The 24,883-nt window shown below is 35.5% G+C and overlaps 1 protein-coding gene across 2 annotated transcripts in view; it reads left to right on the plus strand.

The window, feature by feature from the left end:
* Positions 1 to 24,883, plus strand: part of CTTNBP2 (cortactin binding protein 2) — a 75,505-nt gene that overhangs the window by 42,225 nt on the left and 8,397 nt on the right. For both annotated transcript variants that reach the window (XM_072332628.1, XM_072332636.1), the window contains 13 exons: positions 3,533 to 3,736; positions 8,705 to 8,804; positions 10,410 to 10,560; positions 11,843 to 12,097; positions 14,634 to 14,751; positions 16,570 to 16,845; positions 17,768 to 17,863; positions 18,255 to 18,334; positions 19,274 to 19,360; positions 19,444 to 19,543; positions 20,274 to 20,426; positions 20,706 to 20,893; positions 22,727 to 22,905. In XM_072332628.1, coding sequence (XP_072188729.1) covers positions 3,533 to 3,736; positions 8,705 to 8,804; positions 10,410 to 10,560; positions 11,843 to 12,097; positions 14,634 to 14,751; positions 16,570 to 16,845; positions 17,768 to 17,863; positions 18,255 to 18,334; positions 19,274 to 19,360; positions 19,444 to 19,543; positions 20,274 to 20,426; positions 20,706 to 20,893; positions 22,727 to 22,905 — 1,987 coding nt within the window. The remainder of the gene's footprint in view (positions 1 to 3,532; positions 3,737 to 8,704; positions 8,805 to 10,409; positions 10,561 to 11,842; positions 12,098 to 14,633; positions 14,752 to 16,569; positions 16,846 to 17,767; positions 17,864 to 18,254; positions 18,335 to 19,273; positions 19,361 to 19,443; positions 19,544 to 20,273; positions 20,427 to 20,705; positions 20,894 to 22,726; positions 22,906 to 24,883) is intronic.

Consider the following 24,883-nt stretch of genomic DNA (forward strand, 5'->3'; position numbering starts at 1 on the left):
TTGGTCTGTCTAAGGGAACTTAATGTATTTTGGCCAAGTGTTCTTGCAAACTGCACTAGAACCATGTAGATTATAAGCTGTGTGTATTATACAAATATGGAAAGACATTTCCCTCTAAATTGTATGCCTAGAAAAAGAATAGATTTTGGAATGATATGTGGAAATAGAGTTTGCCTTAGGGGAAAAAAAGGACTAAATTTAATTATACTATTTTAAGTAAGATAAAGTGGCCAGTTATGCCTGAATTAATGTCACTTATTCACTCTTTTTTCAGTTTCTTTTTAGAGTATGATCTTACTGAAACTACTTCCCCATATCTGCATTTTCATGCCCTCTAGCCACAGATTCAATTACTTATGTCAATTTTCTGGTTGGTTTTAGTCTGCTTTATTTATTTCCTTTTTTTTTTTTTTCCCCCCCCAGAAAATGTTTGGAATTTGAGTTTTGCTTTCAGTTGAAGCAGAACATAGTGAAATCTAATTCATATTTTATTGTATAGTAAGTAGCAAGCTTCAGTCAGAATTAGTTAATATTTAAGGCAATATGCAAAAGATATAACAAATTAGAAAACATTGAAGGTATCCTTGTTTTTTTTATATCTGTTTGTTGATAAATTTGTGTTTCCTTCTTACTATGGAGTCAGAAGAACTGATAATAGCCTAGATACTAGGGCATTCCTTTTATTAACTTGAAAACTATCCTAGCTAGGTCAGATTACTTTAAGAACCTGTCAATAACGTGATGTTCAATAAGAAGGTGCCTTGGTTCTAGAGAGAGCAAGCATTAAGAGAAAATTAAAAATGTGGGCTCCGGCTGTTTCAGTTACACATTCTCTTGAATTAATGCTATGATATTTGCCTTTAAATATGAGGCAATGCACTGTGTTGCCCTTTTCATTCCCAGTAAGGAAGGACGCCAGCTTTTGTCATTAATGTTGAACAGACGGCACAGTAAGAAATTACAATGAACATTTATGGCCTGATTCGAAATCTGTGACAGTGTTTTCATTAACTTCAGCAGCCTTTCAACTGGTGCCAAAGTGCTTCTGCTCTGTTTGGATTCCTGCTTTTCAATGGCTGCATGACTTCAAAATGGAAACAAATCTAGGCAGTTGGATTTTCATACCCCTGGGATTTCTGCTTTCACTTTCTTCTTGGTTTTGCGCTTTTTATGTCACTCTTCACTGAAGTATGTTTTTTATTTTGCTCATTTCTATAATGATTTCTGGGATTATTCTCTCTATACAATTGGCTTAGAAGATAAAAGTGGGGGGTGAGGTACTGATCTGGGCTCTGAAATTAACCACCTCCACATTCTGAAGCTGATGCCAGAAGCTGTTTTTGTCTGTCCCTCTGCCCTTCATCACTGCATGTCCTACACGCTTTCACAGATGCTTCACATTTCCTAACTATTTGCATCTGTAATGATCTACCTGTAATAATGGTTACTAGTATTTTTTCATGTAGATTTTTTTTATTTTCCTGGATGAATGCAGCATTATTGTTTTCATTTACATTGATGATGGAAACTAAACTTATTATCCAGTTCTCATATCTCTTTGCGTGAAAAGATTCCTTCCCCTGATAACTAAATGTAGTGAATTTCATCATTCAATTGCAACAATGTTTTATTTTCATTTCAGTGTGTTAGAGCAAAAATTAAAATACCACGTATGGCCCAATAAACATTCCTCCTTTTTTTTTTTTTTTTTGTGCCATTTCTATTAACGTTAAAGAAAAAGACAACAAAAACACACGTTACACCACTTTCAATAATGAAGGATTCCCAGCAATATTATTCCCAAACACCTTTGCAGAATAAACTTCCTGCTGATAGCTTAGTGTCTGGCTCCCCAAACTCCCCCAGGTAATGCCAAGACAAACCAAATTAAGTTCTAAAATGAAGGCAGAATCTTGAACAAAGTCAATTAGTATTTGGAGTGCCACACAAGCAAAGCTGGCTATCGTTAAATACCATGCCAAGGGAATAAAGAATAAATATGAACTGCTGCTTTAAAGACATTGGATTGTAATTTAACTTTGTAGTTGTACTGATGACTTTTTGTAAGTCATAATTTATATGAATGCTATATTAAATAGGTAAGTTGAATAATAAGCTAACCTTGTGGTAATGCTGCAAATATGTTTCCTTTACGTATTAAGCTGGTGAACTTAATTTGAAATGACAAATTCACTTGCTTTGAAAATGAACAGAAAATACTCTTAGCACTTTTTTTTTTGTTGTTTTAAGCAGGAGTCAAGCTATGCATTCTTTATTACCTCTGCTCAGATGATGGCTTGTGTAAATCTGGACATTAATTAAATTTGCTCAAAACTTGCAAGGTTCCCAGATCTTTTACATCAGTAGAATTCTTCTGGATTATTATTATTATTATTTCCTGAAATATGGTGCACATCATCCCAATAGACAGCTTTTCTGCTCCACAAGTTGAAGATTGGGTAGCACTTACCCAGCTCAATGGAGCTGGAAGTAATGCTCTGCCAGCTCTTCTTTAGTGTTGAGTGTCACCGAACCTCAGCAAGCTTGCCTTGTATTGTCAGATTTCAGTCTCATAGTATTTACCTACAGTATACAAAGATTACTTAATGTAGAGAGAAATAGAATGTGGATTTTCTAAAAGCAATAATCAAAATAAGAAAAGCTTTTTCTTCTATTTTCTATTGCAGTCCTGGGTCAAGGAAGAATCCACAAATTTTTTTATGACCTATGCAAAAAACTTCATATTCTTAACAAACTCCCTACTAAAGCTCAAAATTAATGGATGCAACATTTAACCAAGATAACTCCTAAGCTTTCATAGCTTTGAATTGTATATTGTCTTTGAGCTGAGTGGCTTCAGAGCTTTCGCTAGTAAATTTTATATTATCTCTATTCATTGACATATTGTTTAAGTATTGCTGAGTAAAGTATTATCTTACAGCATAGCCCAGTATTTATTTCTGCATTATTTCTGCAAGCTCTTTCTTTTTTGATTTGCAAACTTATTGAAAGTTACTTTAAGTTACTAAGGGCTCTTTGCATCATTTGTTTGTATAGCAATGGGTGAGATATAAATACTGATGTTTGAGCTAAGACTGTAAGGGAGGATAAAAGCTCACATGGAAATAAATGCATTTTATTTTAGAAACTCTTTCTTGGATACTTTAAAAAAAAAAAAAAGCCTTTCAACATATCAGTAATTCATTGAAAACTTATATAAAAAAAAAATCAGTAGTTTCTGAATTTTGTTAATATGATTTTGGCAGACATCCAGCTGCTGCTTCAGTTTGTAACAAGATTTATGTTAACTTGCTGTAATGAAATCTTGTTTGCATTAACATCTGGTCACCCCTGTACACAGTTTTTATTTTTCATATTACCTCCTAAAAGACAAAGCATTGCCACATAACTTGTGCTGAACTAACAAATCCGGTCATCTTGAAGATCGTTCTTAATGTTTAAAGAAAAACAGAAAACACGGAGCTTCTTTTATTTGTGTTTTCCTTCTAACGTCTGTTGCTTTAACTCGCAGGCTGGTCTTCCTCCCTAACCCCTTTGTTAACAAGCGGTGGTCCTGTCCCCCTGGGTGGCAGGCCCACCCTTCTTCACCAAGCTGCTGCCCAGGGAAATGTCACTTTATTATCAATGCTGCTTAATGAAGAAGGACTGGACATTAATTACTCTTGTGAAGATGGCTATTCTGCCTTGTATTCTGCTGCTACGAATGGACACACAGGTAAGCAACTCGAAGATTTGCTTATCTTCAGTATTCTGTGAAATAGTAAAACCTTATTTTATTTCATAAGTTTTTAATACTAAATTAATCAAATTTTGGAACTGCACCATGTTACTTGGGAAACAAACTGTCTTTATTTTAAACTAGATGAAATAATCTTAGTTCATTCTCTACATTCTACTGAAGCAGTTAGCGATTTTCTTTCTCTTTTCCCATCTTTCCCAATGCTTGGTCTCAAGTTTGTAGCATCTCTTGAGGCTTCCAACAGTCGAACTTCATACTTTATGGGTAACTTTACAGAAGTAGGAAAATTGTAGTGAAAGGTATTTATTTCATTGATAAAAACTCCAAGCAATGATTTTTCCGACAGTTGGCACAAATCTTTTGAACAGCAACTTTCTCAAAATCAGAGTACAGTTAACTACAGCTTTTCATACAGATTTAATGAGCATTATGCTCATTTTCAGCACTGAAGATGAAGTTCTTCAATATGAATGACTGAAATTTCACTAATTTTAGTAAAGTCTCAATTTATTTGCTGTAAGGTAGAACACGGTGTCTTACAGACCATTGCATTCATGACTACTTTCAGGATTTTATCTAACAGTGCATCTATTTGTGACATAATTAGACATCTGTAACTCACTGTTTAAAACAATATTTGCTGAAAAATATTTTTTTTTCCTTTTATTCTGAAGTCTTTTTAAAGTCAGAGTGTAAAGTTAGGTAGTTAGGTTCTAAAGTCTGAACTTAGTTTACATTTTTTCCGACATGTTCAAGGTTAGTTTTGCTACCAGACATAAGGACGGGAAGAATGTTCCTTGTGTTAGAATGTATTTTTTCTTTCTTTACTAAGTGCTGTGATTGAGTTTCTAGAATCATCTGGGCCTTTCCATTTGGCAGATATTTGCTGTTGCCATGACCCTTGAAATTGTAGGAAAGCCCTTTTATTTTCTTCCTTATGCAATTCATTGTTTTCAGTTGTAAGGGTCCCATTTATCACAACTTGTGGAGTTTTTTTCCCCTCACTGAATGAATGTTCTGTAGTTTCCTCTGGATTTATGTCCTTGGGTGGTGTTTGTGGGTGACAGTGTTTGCCCTAGTTCTTCTCTCATCTTGTATTCCTAAGATGTTCCCAAGCAAATAACCTGATCTTCAGTTTCAATTACTAAACAGCTCGTACTGACAGCAAAAGTAATTTGTTTGCTTGTTTTATTGTGAAAATTTCAAATAACAGAGGCCCCAGAGTGATGTATGAAAACAAACAAAGAAAAACAAACACGTATACAGACATCCTGTAGATGTTGGTACCTTTTACTTTGTAAGGTAAAAATTATATTACAATGGTTTTAGCGTTACACTTCCATTTATAGTTGTCAGGATGTGAGAATTACTTTGTTTTACAAATCATCACGTTTTAGTGACTAAAATTGTATGAATTCTGAATGAGAGAATCACACAGCAGCAGCATTTGTGTCTTAATAGATCACGTGAAAATTGAGAGTGATGTGAACAATTAGTATTTTTGGGGAAAGGTTTTTGTGCTTCGATATTTAATCCTTTGTTTGTTACATGCAGTTTGTTACAATAGCAAGGATAAGATGCAGCTCTTCAAAATTCAGACTAAAGAGCATTTCTATGTGAATACATATAGATTAAAGAATTATAGGGATTAGTATCTTATTTTAATAAGTCCTTTTTAATAGCTTTCTTAACTAAACAGCTAGAAAAAAAGGGACACTGGTGTAATATTAAGAAGGATTAAGCCATTTAGTTTTACAAACTTTTTCATTGCATTAAGTAGGATTGTCAATGCCTTTACAGTACATTTTTCCTCCTCCTTTCTTTCTCTGAAAGATCTAACACATACTTTTAACCTAGAGGGTAAGAACACCATGATTTGATTTATCGAAAATACTTTCAAGCTGAAGTTAGTGACTAAATAGATTCGGTGATTTATGGGACCCCTTGTTTCCTCTCAATCAACTAATCAGATTTTTTTATTTCTCTTGGGAAATAGTTGGCCAGAGGAAAAGAGAAGCCCTGGATTTGTTAGGGGCTCCCATCACAAGTACCCCTTCAGAAACAAACACTATGTCTGGGAAGAGTGGAAAGCAAATGGCCTCCATATGCTTTTGGTGAATAAATAGAGTAATTAAGATCTATAGATGACTAAAGAAAGGTAGAGCACTCTGTAACCAAGACAGTGGCAGCAGCTGTTGTGTCCTTTGAATTCAGTCTGTAGAGAAAATTGATAGCTATGCAATAAAAGAGAACACTCAAATGTTCTTCCCTAATCTGTTCTATTTGCAAAATCGATAGTTTTCCTGTCCATAAACAGTTGCCCTTTGAGAGCTGCAGCTGATATTTGTTTCTTTCCAGCACATGAAGTTCATAGCAGCTTCTTTGTTTCTGTGTTCACACAGTCCTGAATTCTGTATGTCTTGAGAGAGACAACTTCTCTCTAAAAATATACACAAATACTTCCTTTGTGTTTGAATGAGTGCTGGGAAGCTTGTTTTTTATGATTTAGCCTCCTAATTGGAAGAACTGAACAGATTGTTTCATCAGGCCATTTTGGTTTGATCCGCTAACAAAGCAGAAGTCCCTTCAATCAGCTACACATTTGATAAAATGCACAGTAAATCACATGGGTATTACACAGAATCACAGAACTGTTTGAGTTGGAAAGGAGCATAAAGATAATCTTGTTCCAAGCCCCTGCCATGAGCAGGGACACCTTGAATCAGTTGTATTTGCCCAAAGCCTCATCTGTCTGCATACCTGAGTAGCATTGGCAGTTCTAACCATTCTCTGTCATATGTAAGGGGGCTGAGAAAGAGAGAAATAAGTAACAAGAGTTGCTAATATAGAAATGTGAAGAGAATAATAATAATTATTCTATGTACTCAGCTATATGTTAATCGTATACTTTTATGATGTAAGCAATTCTCTTCTGTCCTGTGCATTTGGAGGCTGTGGCACAGTGGTTGATAGGAAAAACTGGAATGTGGGAAGTAGAAAGGAGTGAGGTGCAGCTCTGCCAAGCCACTGGATCTATCTGCACAGTGTTTGCTAGCACTCTGTAAGAATTACCCACCCAGTTTTGATGAAGAGCAATAGAGTCTCCAGGTGTTTGCACTAATGAACTTCCATCTTTTCCTTTTGTGTTGACCAAAACCTTTAACTGAGTGACATCAGTGTCTGTCTTGTATTTCCCTTTTGATATATCCCCTCCACTGCTGGTTGCTTCTATGGCAGACAGCAGTGAACTGAAGTTTATGAGTATGGATAGACCCAAATTACCCTCCTCCAAATCCCAATCAGAAGTCCATCCAAAGGACATAGGTTTCTTGGAGACTTTTGCTCTTTTATGTGGTGTGCCATCAGAACAGGTTGTGTAGAGCTTGCTGGCTCACATATTGTGCCTTCTGAAAGTAGCTGTAATTCCTCATGCTTTCACCTACCCGGAGAATAAACAGCTCTTTCCAGTGATCTTCACAAGAAACAGAATTTTCACATAGATAAACTACTACCTGACTGATCTGCTAATCAAGAAGTGAGTTAACTGTACTTTTTTGGAAAGGTGGTCTTGTTCTGTGCAATCTTTGTTGCTTCTGCATGGCTAACATAGGCTTTGTGAAGAAATCAAAGAGTATTCTTGTCAAATACAACCTTCAAAAACCTTAGAAGTATTTTAGGATGCCAAGCAGGAATTGTTTGTTTTTTTTCCAAGTTAACTGTTTAATGTAAGACTGGGGTTGACAACAGAAAAAGGGGAAAATGACATGAGTATTTTTTTCTTTTACAAAGTGAGGGAAAATACAGTTTCATTTTAATTAGTATTTTCTTGCACATGGAAAGAGTAATTAAGTTAGTTAACGTATTAAGCTCTAGTAAATTGCCCACACAAGCAACCTTAAAAAAAAAGGAGGACCATTTGAAATCAGGTTACATATTTAAGACTCTTAATTTGCAGTATAATGACTTGCAGTGTTTTAAAATCATACTTCTTAAATTATTTGTTTAATCAGCTCCACAACATCCGCATTAAATATTTGAAAGAGTTGTAACAGGAGTTGAGTAAGTTCGGAAACGTTTTAGATGAGTCAGATTTCTAAGCAATTCTGAAGATATGTTTCTGGTGTCTAGAGATAAACTTCACTATCAAAGCTCATCTCCAGGTTCTTCCTCAATTCTGTATCAGAAAGAATTAAGCTTGCTCAGAAATTGGGTCAAGAGTGAGAACTCTTGTCTGAGCTGGGTGTATTTTCAAAGTAGAAGTTTTAGCTAGAGAAGACTTATTTTTGTGTAGAATAAATTTAAAGACTGTCGAGCAGATTTAGTGTTTTCTTCAAATTTAATTGCATTAAATTATAGTACAATATATAGATGAACAGTCATCCAATTTCTGTGTAATTAATTATCTTAATTAGCATTAGTTATTATATTTAGCATGTAATTTTGGAAAAATTTGAGTCAGAGAGGTTGGGTTGTTTGTTTTTTGTTGGTTTGCTTTTGTAAACTCATCTTATTAGTCATTGCAATTCTGTGTCAGTGTCCTGAAACAAGACTGATCAGCCTGCTGTTTGAGTTCCATGTAGCTTGTGAACATTTCCAATGCAGTTGCCATTTTAGAGGTGTCAATGTGACTGCTGGGTAATTCAGATTTCCAGCTTCAGGAATACAGAAATGAGGTAACACTATGGGAGTTGCCATTAGAGGCAGCTAATGGGATAATTCATTTTTGGGATCTGGGTTGAACCTTTTTGCACTAGTGGTGCATTTTCAGTTCCCTCCTGCATATTCTTCAAGAGCTTCTACTTTGGTTCATTAAAGTTTGGTGTATGCTTAAAAAAGACTGGTGTCTGTTGCTTCAAGATAATGCTGCTTTAGCAGGTCTTATCTTCTGGTAGTATTAACCACTTGTTTTTATTGCATCAGTTTGTGTTTATTCTCAATTTGTAGATTGCGTGAGTTTGCTGCTGACTGCAGAAGCACAAGTTGATGCTGCTGATAAAAATGGCTTTACACCCTTGTGTTCAGCAGTTGCTCAGGGACATGTCAAGTAAGTCTTAACATTTTTCCCATCAGCTCTTACTCTAATTTATACGCACTTTACATTACGTTATATACATTATCCTTAAAATGTGTTTACAGCTAAGAATGCCTTAGTATTTAAATACCATTTATTGAAGGCAGTGACTCAAATTCATATTCACATGCCTTTCTGTTTTTGGTATTTTTCTTTGTTGTTTCCAATTGCAACTTGTGTACTCTTAGTAAGCAGAATGTGATACTAGTCTGCACAGGAGCTATGCCTTCAAATTTCTTAATTTTCTTCATGTTGTCAGCTATAATAGAGGAATTCACCAAAGGAGGAGGAAATAAATTAGTTTTTCGTTACTTTTTTAAGCATAGAGAACTGTGATTTATCATATACAGAGACAAAAGAACCTAAGTGTTGGTAGTGGAGTGATAGAATGAAATACTTTAAACAATCAAAAAAGACTTGGTTATTGGGTTTTCTTTAAGGTTTAAGTTTTTTTCATATCAGGAAGTTTAAACAACAGAAAGTTATGTGTGAGTCAAAGAAACTCATTCAAAATATATTTACCATAATTTCCTTTTATTTTTTGAAGCTCCTGTTTTAGAGAGATGGGTGTTCTATGACAGCGTGCTTGGAAAATTCTGTCATTTCTTTATAATGGGAAACAACATACAACAGTTTGTGCAGATGATTTCTTTTCCTCTTAAGTGGAGGAGTTGAAAGTTGACACAGTGAATTATTTATTTATTTATTTATTGCTGTGTCATAGAATTGTAGGAAACAGAACTGGAAGTTGGAAGCAACTACTCGATAACCTCTTCCAGAGCACCTTTGTCCTGAAAAAAAAGTTGTCATAAGTGATTATATGGGTGTTATCTTATGTTAAAACCGTTTCTGAAGTGCAGAGAGAATAGACTAAAATTAATTTTTTTTCTGAAGTCTTCAGAGATGCTGAGAAGAGGTAGGGAAAGAGGGCTAACCCTATTGGGAAGAAAACTGGACAGATATGAGGAAGTACGGGGTCTTGGATCCAGTGCAAGCCCCTGTCAAGAAACAATCTCTCTTGACCCCTCAACCTAGTCTTCTCTTCTATTGCAGTAGCTGCTACCAACACGCTCCAAGATATCTTTTTGGGGTAGTTTCCATTTGCTGTCCCTTCTAGCTTCTCTTCTGGTGGTATCTAAAGCTGGTCCTACCAAAAAACACCGCTACCAGGAGAAACTGGAGTTGTTGGGTGCCTATTTGTTTGTTTCCTTTTCAAAACTATTTTAAAAATCAGTAGTCAGGAAAGAAATGCTGCTTTATTGGTCATCTGCCGCAAAGTTTTTACTGGCCCTTTGAAATTAATTGTTTTAAGTTGATACTTTTTAATTATACATACAGTAGTTTAATATTTATGGGTTTAAAGTAATCCAGTCCATTATTGTGCCTGAGTTTAAAAGTATACCAGCCTATGTATGTATGTGTATGTGATGGATAAAGTCACCGGCTGGTCTCCATCTGTACAAGTGGTATTTTGCCATGTGCAAATTAGATATTTAGATATAGATATAGATAGTCTAAGATTTAACATTTTTGAATGTCAAATACAGGATAATTTTACTACCTCATTGTTTGCTGTAGGTGTGCAGAATTATTGCTTATGTATCAGGCTGATATTAACCATGCTGCTGAAAGAGGACAGACACCTTTGTACCTGGCCTGCAAATATGGAAACAATGATTGTATTAAGCTCTTGTTGGAAAGAGGAGCAGATCGAACAGTAAAAACCAGTGTAAGTCATATCATCATATCATAGTATCATAGTATTGTGCGAGTTGGAAGGGACCTCAGAGATCATCGAGTCCAACTCCCGGGATTCGAGCCCTCTGTGTAGTAGAGCGGCACTTCTACCCCCTGCTCCACAGGAGGGGATTCGAACCCGGGCCCCCTGGTGTTGCAAACGGGAATTCTACCGCTGCGCCACCGGAGGCACACGAGTCAAAACAGTTTGTAAAGTTGTGAAGATTACATTGTATAAAACTGAATAATTGCAAAGACCTAGAAAAAAAATTACATTACTTATTTAAAGTTTTCTTTAAGTATTAGAAATATAATGTGTTTTTAGTATCATGTTTTTGCATCACACTTTCTTTTTTAAGTTGTATATTTTCTATAAAATCTCCTATAAATATATATATATATATATATATATATGAGTTCCTTATCATTTTATTTATATCAGCTTCAGCCTGCAGTTTGCTGCAGACTCTTCTCCAGCACCAGATATACAAAACAGAACTCTTCTGCTTTGAACTACTTTTAAGGTGCAGAGTTGGATTTTTCTTCCATTTTTTATGTTATGGTTTATTATTTTTGCCTTTGAAGGGAGCCCACCACAGTTTGCTAGCCTCATAAGCCTCATTTACTGTAGATGAAAGAATATGGCAAAAAGAAATAGAGGAAGGGAGGGTAATTATTTCAAAGTTAACATCCAGGTATTGCTCTCTTCTAGTACTTTCTTGAAGTTTTTCTGAAGATTTTAAAGTAAGCATGACAGTAAATGTGTGATTTAGGCTGTCCAGAAATGGTAATTCACAGTAAATTTTGCCCTGCTTACACTGGATTTTTTTTATTCATTTATTGTGGCTTTGGAAAGTCAGCTTTTTTAACTTGGGAGAAAGTTATGTTGATATGTGAAAATACCTGATAAATTGTTTAATGCAACGTGATACAGATTATTGATCATTAGTCACGTTACTTTGATACACGATAAGGAAGCAGTCTGTTAAGACCACACACAGTGCAGTATCACTTAGACTCTTCTAAGAGTTTTGAAGTCTCTGTCTGTTATCCTGTCCATGGAAAAAAACTGTAAAATTAGTGTTTCCTTTCTTCTTTTTCCTTCTCTCCTGATATATACAAGTAATTCAATTTCCCAAAGGATTAATATGTTACTCTTATCTTTCAGTTTAATTTCCAAACAGAGTGTTCCATTCAGATTCACTGTTAGTATGAGTTCTGCAGATGTTTTTCTGTACTTGGTGGAAGTGCGCTTTTTGCTTTTGTTTCTTTAGGATGGCTGGTCACCCATTCACGCAGCAGTGGATTCTGGTAATGTTGACAGTCTCAAGCTCCTTATGTACTATGGAGAGCCAAACAATGGGAACTCTTTTGCTGATATGGAGCCTAATTCAAACTACATTGACTTGGAGAGCAGAGAAGATGGCTGCAACAGTAGAAGAAAACCTGTTATTTCTGCAGATCTCATCAACCATGCTGACAAAGAGGGTTGGACTGCTGCCCACATAGCAGCATCAAAAGGCTTTAAGGTCAGTCCATGTGAGCAAGTTACAGTAACCTGCTAGTGTTTATGTGAGATAAATCCTCTTTTTTCACTCTGACAAACTAAAACTTGGGAGGCAAGTCTAATTTTCTTATTTCACTTGTTGTCACACTAGATTTAATAGAGACAGAAAGATGCTTCTTTTGGATCATTAACTGTAGAAGCTACATATCCAGCTTAAATGGGATGAATCATTTTTAAATGCATACTTCTGGGGAAATTACAAAAATAGAGAATATGATTAGCTGAGATGCAGATTTCAAAGCTAAGGTGATGTGAATCTCTACCTAAATGCCTGTTCATTGGACGATATGTGTTTAATATGGATGTTAGATGGACATAGTTAAATTGTCTTTAAAGGTAACTGGAAACTATAAACAATTTCCCAGCAGGAAAAGAAACATTAATCACATTTTTGCAAGAATATGTTATTTAATTACTTATTTTGAGTAAGCAGTTAATAAGCTTAGGAGCAGGGAAAATCTGATAAGGTGAGGGACAAACCTGACAGATCTGATTGCACACTGGAAGATTTCTGGAGATGGAGTGTTTTACTTGATTTTTGAAAAGATGTATTTATCTGTTTATCAGCTTTCAGTCAAATCTTACTGTTTTTATCCAAGGAGAAAATGAAGAATGAATGCTAAACACAGAAGAACAAATTTTATGGTAATACAGTCCAAGACTTCAGAAAGTATCCTGTGGTTGCAAGGCTAATTCAATTCTGTCATTAGATGTGCTTTTTCTCCTGACAAATTTTCTATGGTAAATTTATAATAGCCACAGGTTTAAAAGTTCTGTTTATTAAGATATGTTTATTTTATTAAATGCATTTTTTGACTCAGTAAATATGTCTGGGATATTAAGAGTCTAGAGGTTGCTTAATAACCATCTTTAAGTACTATTAACACTTTAGCTCCATTCTCTAATCTTTGACCTCCACTGCCAATACCATGTAATTCATAACTCTACGTGATAATTGCATGTAAATAGTTCTGGTACTGCACAGGTTTTCAAGATTGATAGGCATAAATAATTTACATGTGAGCTATGCTAGAGCATTTTAGCTACTGAATCACAGGCAACAGAGCCAACAAAGCTTCTTATTCTACTGAGGAAATGAACCTCATCTTTTGTTCTATCCCACTTCTTTTTTCCCTTCCTTTTTCCGTTCTTTCAGCATCACAGTTCAGTCTTTCCTTTCTGCTGTCTTCCATTCATTTTGTCTATTTGAGAGATGGTTAAACTAACCAACCTGATGAGAAAATACACTGCTCTTTTTTTTTTTTCTGATTAATTTTTCATGGCACATTTAGTTGGCTAATTGATTTTTGAAACATTCTGACAAGTGCTGGAACCACTATACAGTAAATTTCTGTCTCATGGGAAGCTACAGCTTAAATGACTATTATGTTTATGAAATGTGTCAAGAGTATTGTATGTACTGGCAGAAGTCTTTCTGTTACAGCCGCTGCAAAAAAGGTAACAGCAGCCAATCTTGCTACAATTCCTTGTTCTGAACTAAAACTTTTGCTAGCTGCTTCCATGTACTTTCCAACATTTGGTTTCTTTTAAATCCAGAAGTTAACAGTACAGTATTAATTATGATAATTCGTGATGGTACTTTTTTAATATGGATATAAATCCTTGAAAGACACTTTTGAGGATGGCAGTGCTTTCATGCAGGGTACCCATATTGTTGTTGAATGGGTGGCCATTAGAAATCAAAACTTTATCAGTCTTCTGTCCACAGACCAAACAACATCTGAAATAGAGCTGATGTCTTTTTTTCTTCTAGTTCTGAAAGACTTGTATAATTGACTTCTTTTCTTGTTACAGAATGATTACACCAATCCAAATTGATCTGCTAGCACCTTGCTTCTAATTGAGTGTAATGAATCCTTGCTTTTGTTAACCACATTACATATATTTTTAAATCTTTGAATTTTAACAGCAGGGGAGGCCTGCAATGATTTGAAAACAATTGTTTTTCTTTTGCTGTCTGTCAGTCAGATGCAAGGCATGAAGAACCACTTCCTTACTGAAATGCAAACTGGATTGCCATTTGAAAAGTTTTTTTATTTAGTCTGTATTGTGCTTTAGAATTGCCTTTGAAGGCCCAGACCTTCAAAACAGACTGTACTGAAACAGCTGCTGTTGTATCATACTGCAACGTGTTGTAAGACTTGTGTTTCCTTATGTGAATATCTAAACTAGTGACCAGATGTTAAGAACTGATCACTTCATTGGGTCAGCACTTGATGTCTGAAGACTGAAGATTCCTGGCTTGTGTATGTTCTGCTTTTTCAAATCTTGGTTTGAAACTTTCAAGACTACCATACAGTACACCTGGTTTTCAGCTTAGCAAGTTGGACATCATCTGGACACTTGTGTAGAAATTCTGTAGCTGATCTTTGGAAATGCATGTATAACAATTTCAGTTAGGAATCTTAACTGCGTATTGGTAGAACTCTTTGTTGTAGCAAATGGACAAGAAAATAATACAACTCTTACCTTTGCAGAACTGTCTAGAAATCCTTTGTAGCCATGGTGGACTAGAGGCTGAAAAAAAAGATAAATGTAATCGAACATTACATGATGTTGCTACTGATGATTGTAAACATCTCCTAGAAAACTTAAGTAAGTAACTGCTATCAGCAGTATGCAAAACTGTCTTTGATAAAGAACATGTGGCACAAAGAGGAGGAAATATTAAGAGGGAAGTCATCCATTTTTTGTCACCATGAAAGTATTGTTTTATTAACTTAGCAAGTCGATGTTCTCCAAATTTTGCAAAAGTTTGTGATAAAATTTCATGGGAGAGTACTAAATGATTTATATCTTCCTTATCATATTTTTTTCATACCATAAGTTTAAACCATATGAAACATTGGCACACTCTACACATGCAAACACCAATATCCTTGCAAAATTTCTCAGTTTAATGCTGGTAACTCATTTTTCCAAAGCTATTTTCTTCCTTGACCTTCATTCTCGTTGTTTCTTCTAATTCTTGCAGAAGAAGCATGAGTGATGGACAGCTGTCATATTTCCTTAGGCTAAGACAGTCATCTAGTCTTTGAAAGCACTGTTTTATTTGTCACTTTTTTGTAGTTATGGCAATTTTTTGCTTATTATTCAAAGGAAGTCTTAGAGAAAACATCAAACATTTTCTCTGTACCAGCATGAATTGCTTCTCTCAGAAGATATTTTTGTTTTTGTTTTATTTTTTTTGCTGGATCCTGTCCTCTTCCTTAAGTTTTCTTAAAATCCAGTGGAGTTGGCTGACCTGGATATTTCTTGATTCACAGCTTAGTCCATCCACTCACAAATTCTGTTTTTCTATTTCTCTGTAGAGTCAGAAGTACCGACTTTGTAAATTTGTATTTTATACACTTTCTTTTGTGTTCATGTTGTGGGATGTAGGTCTGTAGTTAGTCAAGTTCATTGATTCTCAAGAAATTAGGGAAGCTTTGTGAGCTGTTCCCGATTCACGTTTTCCTCTGTTGCAGTTTAATTACACTTATTTTCAATTTCTAGAATTGAAATTCTAGAATGTTTTCTAGGAATAATTTCTAAAAGGTATTGTTTGTGCAGTAAAGTTTGAAACTAGTTTCATTTTCACTTTTAGTCATTTGATTGATCCATACAGACTTCTGTTGAATTTTATTCTGGTTTTCAAAGAGAAAGGTTTAAAAAAATTTAAATTGGAACAGGTTGTCCAATGAGGTTGTGGATGCCCCACCCCTGGAGGCATTCAGGGCCAGGCTGGATGTGACTCTGGGAAGCCTTGGTGGTTGGCAACCCTGCCCATGGCAGTGGGACTGAAATTAGATGACATTTGAGGTCCTTTTCAACTCAGGCCATTCTATGAATCTATGAAATTACTACACTGTATTTTTCTAGAATGCATATGTAAATTGTCTACTTTTTTTTTTTTTTTCTTTTAATACCTTCTCAGTTTATTCACTAGCAAATCAAATGCACAGTTCTAAGTGGATTTTCTATCTTAGTTTTGTTTTAAAGACATTTGGCTTGGCTGTGCTTTCCACTTGTGCAACTGAGCCAAAAAATTCCTTTTTACATTGATAATAAAACCATGCACAACCACAATAAACTTAAACACTGAGAAACAACCTACCATCTGTCTTAATTTATAAGAAGTTAGTCTATAAAGAGGAAATACAAGATTAAGTAAGTTTTGTCTTTCCTTCTGTGATTTAAGTGAACATAATAATAATGATTTTTTGTAATAGATACCTTGATATTTGTTTTTCATCATTGCTTTGGTTTTGTGGTGACCTTTACTCTGCTTACATTTGCTGTTCTACAGCAGGAGTCACGCTGTGGCTTTCCTTTTAAATATTAGATGTTATTTGTCTTCAAAGTATAATAGTATAATTTTCATTGAGTTTTACAGTTTTTCTCATTTTTGTTTTTCTTTTTTTTTTTCAACAGATGCTCTTAATGTTCCTGTAAGGATTTCAGTCAGTGGCATTGAACCAGCCCATTGTGGTACAGAGGAATTTGATACAGAAAATACAATATGTGCTTTAAATATCCGCAAACAAACAACATGGGATGATTTTTCAAAAGCAGTGAATCAGGCAGTGACCAATCATTTCCAAGCAATTGCTTCTGATGGGTGGAGGAGCCTAGAAGAGCTGTCATTTAATGGTGCTGCAGAATCCAACATTGGCCTCAGTGCAAGCAGTATATTATCTGTCAAACTAGGTATAAATATCGGTGTTTTAAGTAAAAACAAAGCTGAAATACTTTCTTGAAATTGTGAACTTTTATCCCATACTGACATTTGCTGACCTTAATCAATGCTATCATGACTACAGATTCAGTGAATAAAACATTTTTTATGCTTGCTGTTCAAGTATTACTATAAAGATAAAAAAAAATCTTAGGTTTCTTGATCTTTCAGATGTTACACTGAGAAAAGCCAGTTCTGACTATGAGACTTTAAACATGCTGGCATGAAATTATTCATTAGTTTTAACTGTGTATTTAGTGTCGTTTGGGGGAACTTGATGTCTAAGTCAATTAACTTTTTGCTCAATTTAGAAATCCAAAAGTGGTATCTTTTCTATTTGTGAAACAAAATCAGTTAAACCAAAGCTCACGCTATTGTCTGTACAGTACAACCAAATTGTACAGTAAATCTAGACTGTAAATCTAGATCTAGATTCAAATAGGTAGAACAGAACATCCCCTGTTTTATGTAGTTTCACTTAACAAAGTAAAATATAAAAATATTTTTAAAGGATCCAAACAGTAAGAAAATTGTCCAGAATGTGGTAGTAGTAACAGCTGCATAGGCCACTGAAACTTTGTATGCATCATCTTAAGTGCTCCTCCCCAAGAAAAAACCCTATTCATGTATTAGACTGGTCAAGTTATGTTGTTTTACTGAAGGGGTAGTGTATTACATGTGAAGATGTAAAGGCAGTCTAGCTATTCACTCATCTATTAATGGGATGAAAACATCAGTATCATCAGTCCTCTATCAAGCAGTAGTAGTATTTAGTACATGAGACTGATTTCTTTGTCAAACTGGTATATAGTCTCTGCAGGCAATTCTTTATGCTTGAGTACAGGACATTTTACATATTCAGGGAATCTCTCTCTCATTTTTTCTTTTTAACAGGGAACATTTCATGGTCAACAGGTCAGATTTTTCCCCAACCACCATGGGACTTTTTGAAGAAGAACAGAGCTGATCATATCACGGTGTTTTTGTTTGGTAAGTTTCAATTCATAGTTTTCAGTTTTGACTGCTAAAACACTCAGTTAAATATTTCATTTCAGAATCACCACTGGTTTTCTTCTTCAGTATCACTTAGTAATCAGAAATATCATATTTTGTTAATTCTTTAACTAGACTTGAAAGGGCTTAAAACTTTTAGAAAATGCAGCGGCAAATAAAAGCCCTATTGCCTTTTCTGCAGGTATAGTAGTATCTGTTTTACTTATGTCATGGATAACTGCCAATCTATGTTGACAGATTTTTTCACTATTTTAATTTATGTAGCCTATAGTTTTAGGAAGTTGTTGATACTACATAAAAAGCACAATACACGCTTCTTAACATGAGAGATTTATTGAAGCTATTTGCTTATCTCTTTTTTTTAAAGGACCTCAAGAAGGCTGCCTAAATAGTGTGACTTATGCATCTATGATCCATCTTCAGACTCTTCAGAACTACCTCCGCTTGGTGAGTACCATGGCAGCTTCTCTCCACATGTCACTCATTTGTGAAAATATTAATAGAGGTGACTAAAAAGTTGGTAATCTATTCTATGAAAGAATGAAAAGGTTTCTTAAAAAAATGAAGTAGGACAAAAGTTGTTATGTTAAAATAAAAACCCCCTTAACCTTCTCCCAATAATTGTAGTCACATAAGGATATTCATTCTTTAAATAGCTGCCATCTGATAAACTGAACTGCTCAAGAAAGTATATTAAAAGCTCTTTTATATCTTATTTCCTTACAAAATTAAATAACTACAGCTTTTGAGGAAAAAATAAATAAGAATTCATGTAAGCAATTGAGACTAGGCTTTTATTAACAGTTTTTATTTATATATTTATATATACTCGAGGGCTGCTACAAAGGTAATGCCTCCTCTTTTATTACATTGGCCCACAACATCAGAGGTGGATGTTGGCTTTATGATAGTAGGGGTTGAACCTTTACACCAATATTTCATTAAATTCTGTTGCAGTGTGATAGATGGCAGCAGACGGGCAGTCTGCCAAAATGACATCTAACATGGAAATACCTATGAAGAAAAGACATTACGTTCAGAGTGACCAGAGTGTAATACATATATATACATGTGTATATATATGATGTTGATAGATGGATAGATTTTGTAGCTCTCAGAAGTTATTTAGTATCAGAAAATGTAGAGATAATCAGGTAATGTGTGTTGGCTTTCAAAGATCATGCATGTTAACATTAATTATCAAGTCAGCATTAGCTTAAAATCTGCATAAATTCAGCAGTGTCCTTGGATAGAATTTTGTTGTTTAGAAGAACAGCTGTGAAAAATATTTCAAATACATTTCATACAAACATTGTATATCTTAAAACTGAGTAAAAGAATTCTGAGTCTGTGAGCTCTCAAGAATAATGTATTGTTTATCTACAGGTTGAACAATACCATAATGTCATCTTCCATGGTCCAGAAGGGAGTTTGCAAGACTATATAGCGTATCAGATAGCAGCCTGCATGAAGGTATTAACACAAACACACAAAGTTAGTTAGTTTGTAAATTGGAGTATTCACCATTTCACCAAATCCATACATTTTCAACACAGCAAAAACAAGTGGCTGCAGGATCTACATGTGATATCGTTAAAGTTGAAGTGGATGCTGGTTTCTCCAAGGAGCAGCTTGCAGAATTGTTCATCAGTAGTGGTAAGGCTTATTTCATCAGTCTGACCTCAGTAATTGCTAGGAAATTTTCTGTTCATATAAAGAAAGGAAATACATTAAAATGCTTTGCTTAGTGAGTGGTTTGTTGTAACAGAATTGTACGCCATTGAAATCAGGAGAAAAATTGAAATATGAAACAACATATCATTATGATGTTTATTAGATTCAGGTGCTACTGTTTGTAATTGTGCCTCAAACTATCTCTGATGATTATTTGGATGATTCTTAGAGATATTGATGGATCTTCTGAAGATACAAAAGTAGCAAACAAACAGCTAATGAATGTCTCAGAATGATTAAGTTTCCTACAAATGCAGAATATTCCCAGAATATTCTGTATCCATTTATCACTACATGGACTGGAGAGTAGCTGTTAAAAGTTTAGGATGAAGTAGTGGCAATTGAAATAAATGTTTCCAAATATCTTTGCTATTTTGGTATTTATCTGTGGAAACCTTTCCTATATATGAATTTTGGTATATTTTTTTTTAACAATGCCTTTCCTTTCTTTTTTACTACTGCACTGTATGAGATTCTTTCCACTGTTTTCATACGTCTAATTTTGCACACTGTCCAGCTTCCTCCGACCTTGTTAAGAGGCAAAAAATTGGGAAAAAAAATTTACTTTGCTAGAATTTCTGTAGAAAGTTGTGTGTACATGAATAACAATGCTTCTTCATAAGGAGGCATTCATGAGATTTTTATATTTCAGCTTGTCTGGTCCCAGTTAAACAGCCTCCTGTAAGCAAGACAACCATTGTGATTTTAGAGAATCTGGAGAGAGCATCTTTGTCTGAATTACTCGGAGATTTTCTGGCACCTCTTGAGAATCGTAGCTCAGACAATTCTTGCACTATTCAAAGAGGTATTTAAAGAGTCTGGCTTGAATAAATGTTTTTATTACAGTTCAGTTGTATTATAATATGTAAAAACTGGGGAATTTAGAAAAGAAAAATGTAATTTGTTCTGTTTTCTTCTTCTGTTGAAACATGCAATTGGTTAAATACACCTTGTTAAATTTTAAAGGTAATTTATATGTTGTGTTATTTTTTCTTTCAAATAAAGTCACTGCCTCTTGCTTTTATATGAAATCAAGTAGAAACATTTGAGTATTTCAGTAAAATTTGTAACGGTTCACTTTTAGCAAATGGAGCTTCTGGTGCCTTTTACTTTCATGAGAACTGCTTCTTACTGGGGACAATCGCCAAGTGTCACCTTCACGGATCTGACCTGCTAGTCCAGCAGCACTTCCGCTGGGTTCAGCTTAGGTGGGATGGAGAACCCATGTGTGGCTTGCTTCAGAGGTTTTTAAGAAGAAAGGTTATAAACAAGGTAAGCAGAACTTGAATCAGCTTCCCTCATTTTGTTCTTCACCAAGTCTGAAATATGTACAGTAGTAATGTCAAAAGCTGATGAGATAACTGAATTGTTTCAGGGAAAAAGCAAAACAAAAGCATATCTATTTACAGGGATATTTGGAATATCTGTGAATGTTGTGCTTGGCTTTAATATAGGAAGGTGTGTGTCTGTGGCTACGTGGCATAAACACACAGATGGCTGTAATAATGATACTGCTTATAGTTGTTTATCTGTTGTATGAAATATCATTAAGTATTTTTTTCTTCTTTTGTGTGCGTATATAAAGTAAGAATCTGTTCAACAAATGTAAAATCCCTTTCTAAAGGAATTTATTCTGTAAATCAAAAATAAGATAGTGATATGCCCTGTGCGTATTATCTAAGCTTTATGCAGCTAAAAGAGCTTTAGTAAGCAGTTCAATGGGAACGAATGGTGAAAAACATCATTTGGGAAATCGTTTTGAGCCATTAGGTTTGCTGAAGTTGCAACAAAGTCCAAAGGAGAATAAAGATGGGAAGCCTGTTTTAAGATGAATAAATAAATGGGGAATAGGAAATGAAAAGATAGATGTGGCCAAAAGCAGAACAGTAATTTTCAGTGTTATTTGGAAAAAAAAAAACACAAAACATTCCAGTGTGAGAGCAGCTATTGCAGACAGTCAGGCAGTGTTAGAGAGTGGGAGGGGGAGTTTAATCAGAACAGCTGCAAAGGAAGATAATCTTGGCAGCAGAGTTTGGACAGACTTAAAAAGGGAAATTGTTCTAGGAACAGAAAAAACTGTCAGTAGTAAAGAGTTCTGATCTGGGACAGCAGAACTAGTGTCAGTTGAGTATACAGCTGTACGTATCTCGGTTATCCTTGGAGATGTCATCCTTTTTACCCTGTGCCACAATTCTCATCTATAAAAGCTTATTGACTTGGAGAGATTGAAAAGATGAAATTTCAATCATGATAATGAGAAAGTTGTAAAACAGTCCTAAATATTCTTTGACTACCAGGAATGGGGGAACAGAATATAAATAGGGAGTAAAGTGGAATGTACCATTTAAACTCTTAACAGATTACTTAGATTACTTTGTTTTCAGGTTCTTTTTTCTCCCATTTACTTTTATTCCATAAGTGTTAAATTTTTATGTCTGTACTGACGTGGTAGGCAGAACTGGTGAGTCATTGTCTGGCTGAGGCTCTGAATGGTTTCCAGACTCCTTGCAAAGAATGACAGCAAGTAGCAATTGTGTGTGGGCAAGGAGGTGGGATGGTTGAAACTGCTGTCTTGCAAACACACGATAGTGTTGAAATGAGATATAGACCAGAGGGTAGTGCAGCTCAAGTGTGTATCAGAATTCTCCATACACTTGAGGAGAAAAGCTTGAGAATACAACCTACACTGGAGAAGATCTGAAGTGGGATCTAAGCCTGATCTAAGGACAGGGGCACTATGATTGTAGATCATTTGAGATCAGAGAGCAGGACTTGTCCTCAGCTGAGTACAAGGCCAAGCAATACATGAAAGCAAATAATTGTGGGAGCAGTGGTGTTCTGACTTGGTCACAGACATGGCTTGGATCAAAATTCCTCTACCAAACTACCTACCAGAATGATGACAGCATCATTAATATAGCAAGATTTCAGTATACTCCATAAGAAATGTTGACCAGTTATTGTCTGCACTTGATTTTCCTGATAGGAGAGGGAAGAAAAAGTTGGGGGGGAGCAGACAAGCTTTCCTGCAGTGCTCAGAGGAAGTGTTTGCAGCAGAGATCTAAAGTTGTGTCAATGTGTCAATGTTTCTTTCTCTTTCTGCAGTTCAGAGGCAAACTACCTCCTCCATGTGATCCTGTGTGCAAGATCATAGACTGGATTCTCGCCGTTTGGCACCAGCTGAACTCTTGCTTATCTCGTCTCGGAGCACCTGAAGCTCTTATGGGGCCAAAACATTTCTTCTCTTGTCCAGTGGTGCCAGGGCATGGCCAAGCAACAGTGAAGTAAGATTTCTGTTTCCTGTTTGTCACTGTTCAGTGCAACCTACTTATTTATTACAAACACAATAATTATTTTTCTCCCCAAGTTCATCTGACTCAGCATCCTTTAAGTATTTAAGTGGAAGGTAGTGAAAGCTTTAAGGCTTTTGTTCGGTATTTGAAGGACAGAAGTTGGAACTGGGTTTTTTTTGTTGTGTCCTTTTAGTTACACAAAGGTTCTAAAGTAGCATGGGTACGGAAATGGCTAATTTTGCTCAACCTCTTAAAGGTTATGCTCTTCATTTGCAGATAGCGCAATAAAGAAAACTGTTCATTGGGGAACAGATCAAAATGAGAATCAAGAATTATGAGTTGAAAAGTTGATAGATTTGTTTGGAAGTTGCATAAAAAAAACTTGAAGAAATAGAAAGTTTTCTCACAGTTTCTAACATCTGCTATCATTTTGAAACACATACTGTTTCATAGATGTATTAGCCAAGTTAATAAGGCAGATAAGGCAGATACATACTTATTAGCTGTACACATGGTTAGATGTCCAGTGAAATAAAAGAATTATGATAGATATCTTAGCTGTGCATTTCTGAGGTTAGATTTGTCTTAAGTATTACTTTGACTGGATTCACAAGGCTTTATTTTGAGATAATTACCACATCCCCATCATGTCTTTTACAACAGCGACATGCCACCTGACTCTTCATTTTAACACAGCTTTTGTCTGCTAATAATCAATTATTATCAATTTCAACTCTTTGAAAGGGTAGATAATAGCAGGACAAGGGGAAATGGTTTTAAGTTGAGGGAGGGAAGATTGTTGAATGTCAGGGGAAATTCTTTACTATCAGTGGTGAGGTGCTGGCACAGGCTGCCCAGGGAGGCTGTGGATGCTCCCTCTCTGGAGGTGCTCAAGTCCAGACTGGATGAGGCCCTGGGCAGCCTGGTCTAGTATTAACGTGGAGGTTGGTGGCTCTGCCTGTCGTGTAGAGGTTGGAGCTTCATGATCCTTGAGTTCCCTTCCAATCCGGGCCATTCTGTGATTCTGTGATAATGAAAAAGTACAGCTGCAGTGAGTGTCTACCAGCCACTTCTAATTTAGCTGCACAACACCTAACAGTATAGTCATGTAACTAGCAATAAATAAATGTAATTAGCAACTCAGTGGTAGGTGTCACTTCAGTCTATTAGCAACTTCTGTCCCCTTGCCCCTCCTCTGCACTGCTATTCTGCTGCTTTTTGCATTTGTTGAAGCTTTGCTGAGTCACTTCAATACGTTAACACAGTAGACAGCTATCTAGAAACAGAGTTTGCTTTGAGCTGGCTGTTAGCATGGGGTAAGTGGTAACCAGCCGCTGGGAAGAGGGAGAACAGGAAATTGTTTCATGCTGTGCTGCTTCACGTATTTCACATGTTTTGCAGCATAGACTGAATAAATGAGGAAAATTTTGGCAACTTTTTCCCTTGTTTTTGATCTAGAGAATTAATGATGGTATTCCAACAGGAAAGAGGTTCTTTTCGCAGCTTATTTACAGGGGTGGAGGATGCTATATCTTTCCAAAATATCCATTGTATCAAAGAACTGGGGACTTGATCAAGATGTGCACAAATGAAAACCAAACACAGGACTGAATTTAAACACTGGGCTGGAATGTAATTTAAGAGGGGATGGCACTGTACAGCCCATCAACAGCTACATTAAACGAGCTGAATTAACTATCTTTGCAACATTCGTTTCTGACCATTCATGCTAGCAGTGTTACAGAATGCCAGAAATTTACATAACTTCACCTCTCACCCTCTGCTTATAGTTCAGCAGTTACAGTATACCGGTGTTTACTTTCTTAAGCCAGCTAGTAGAAGCAAACTCTAGACTCATGGAATGGTGTCTGTAACATCATGGCAAGGAAGCTTCCAGGAACATCTTAAATTTGTATTGTACAGCTTGTTTTATGAACAGTACCAATTATTTTATTAAGTAACCCAACTT

The sequence above is a fragment of the Excalfactoria chinensis genome, chromosome 1 (genome assembly GCF_039878825.1).
Source record: "Excalfactoria chinensis isolate bCotChi1 chromosome 1, bCotChi1.hap2, whole genome shotgun sequence".
Lineage (NCBI taxonomy): Eukaryota > Metazoa > Chordata > Aves > Galliformes > Phasianidae > Excalfactoria > Excalfactoria chinensis.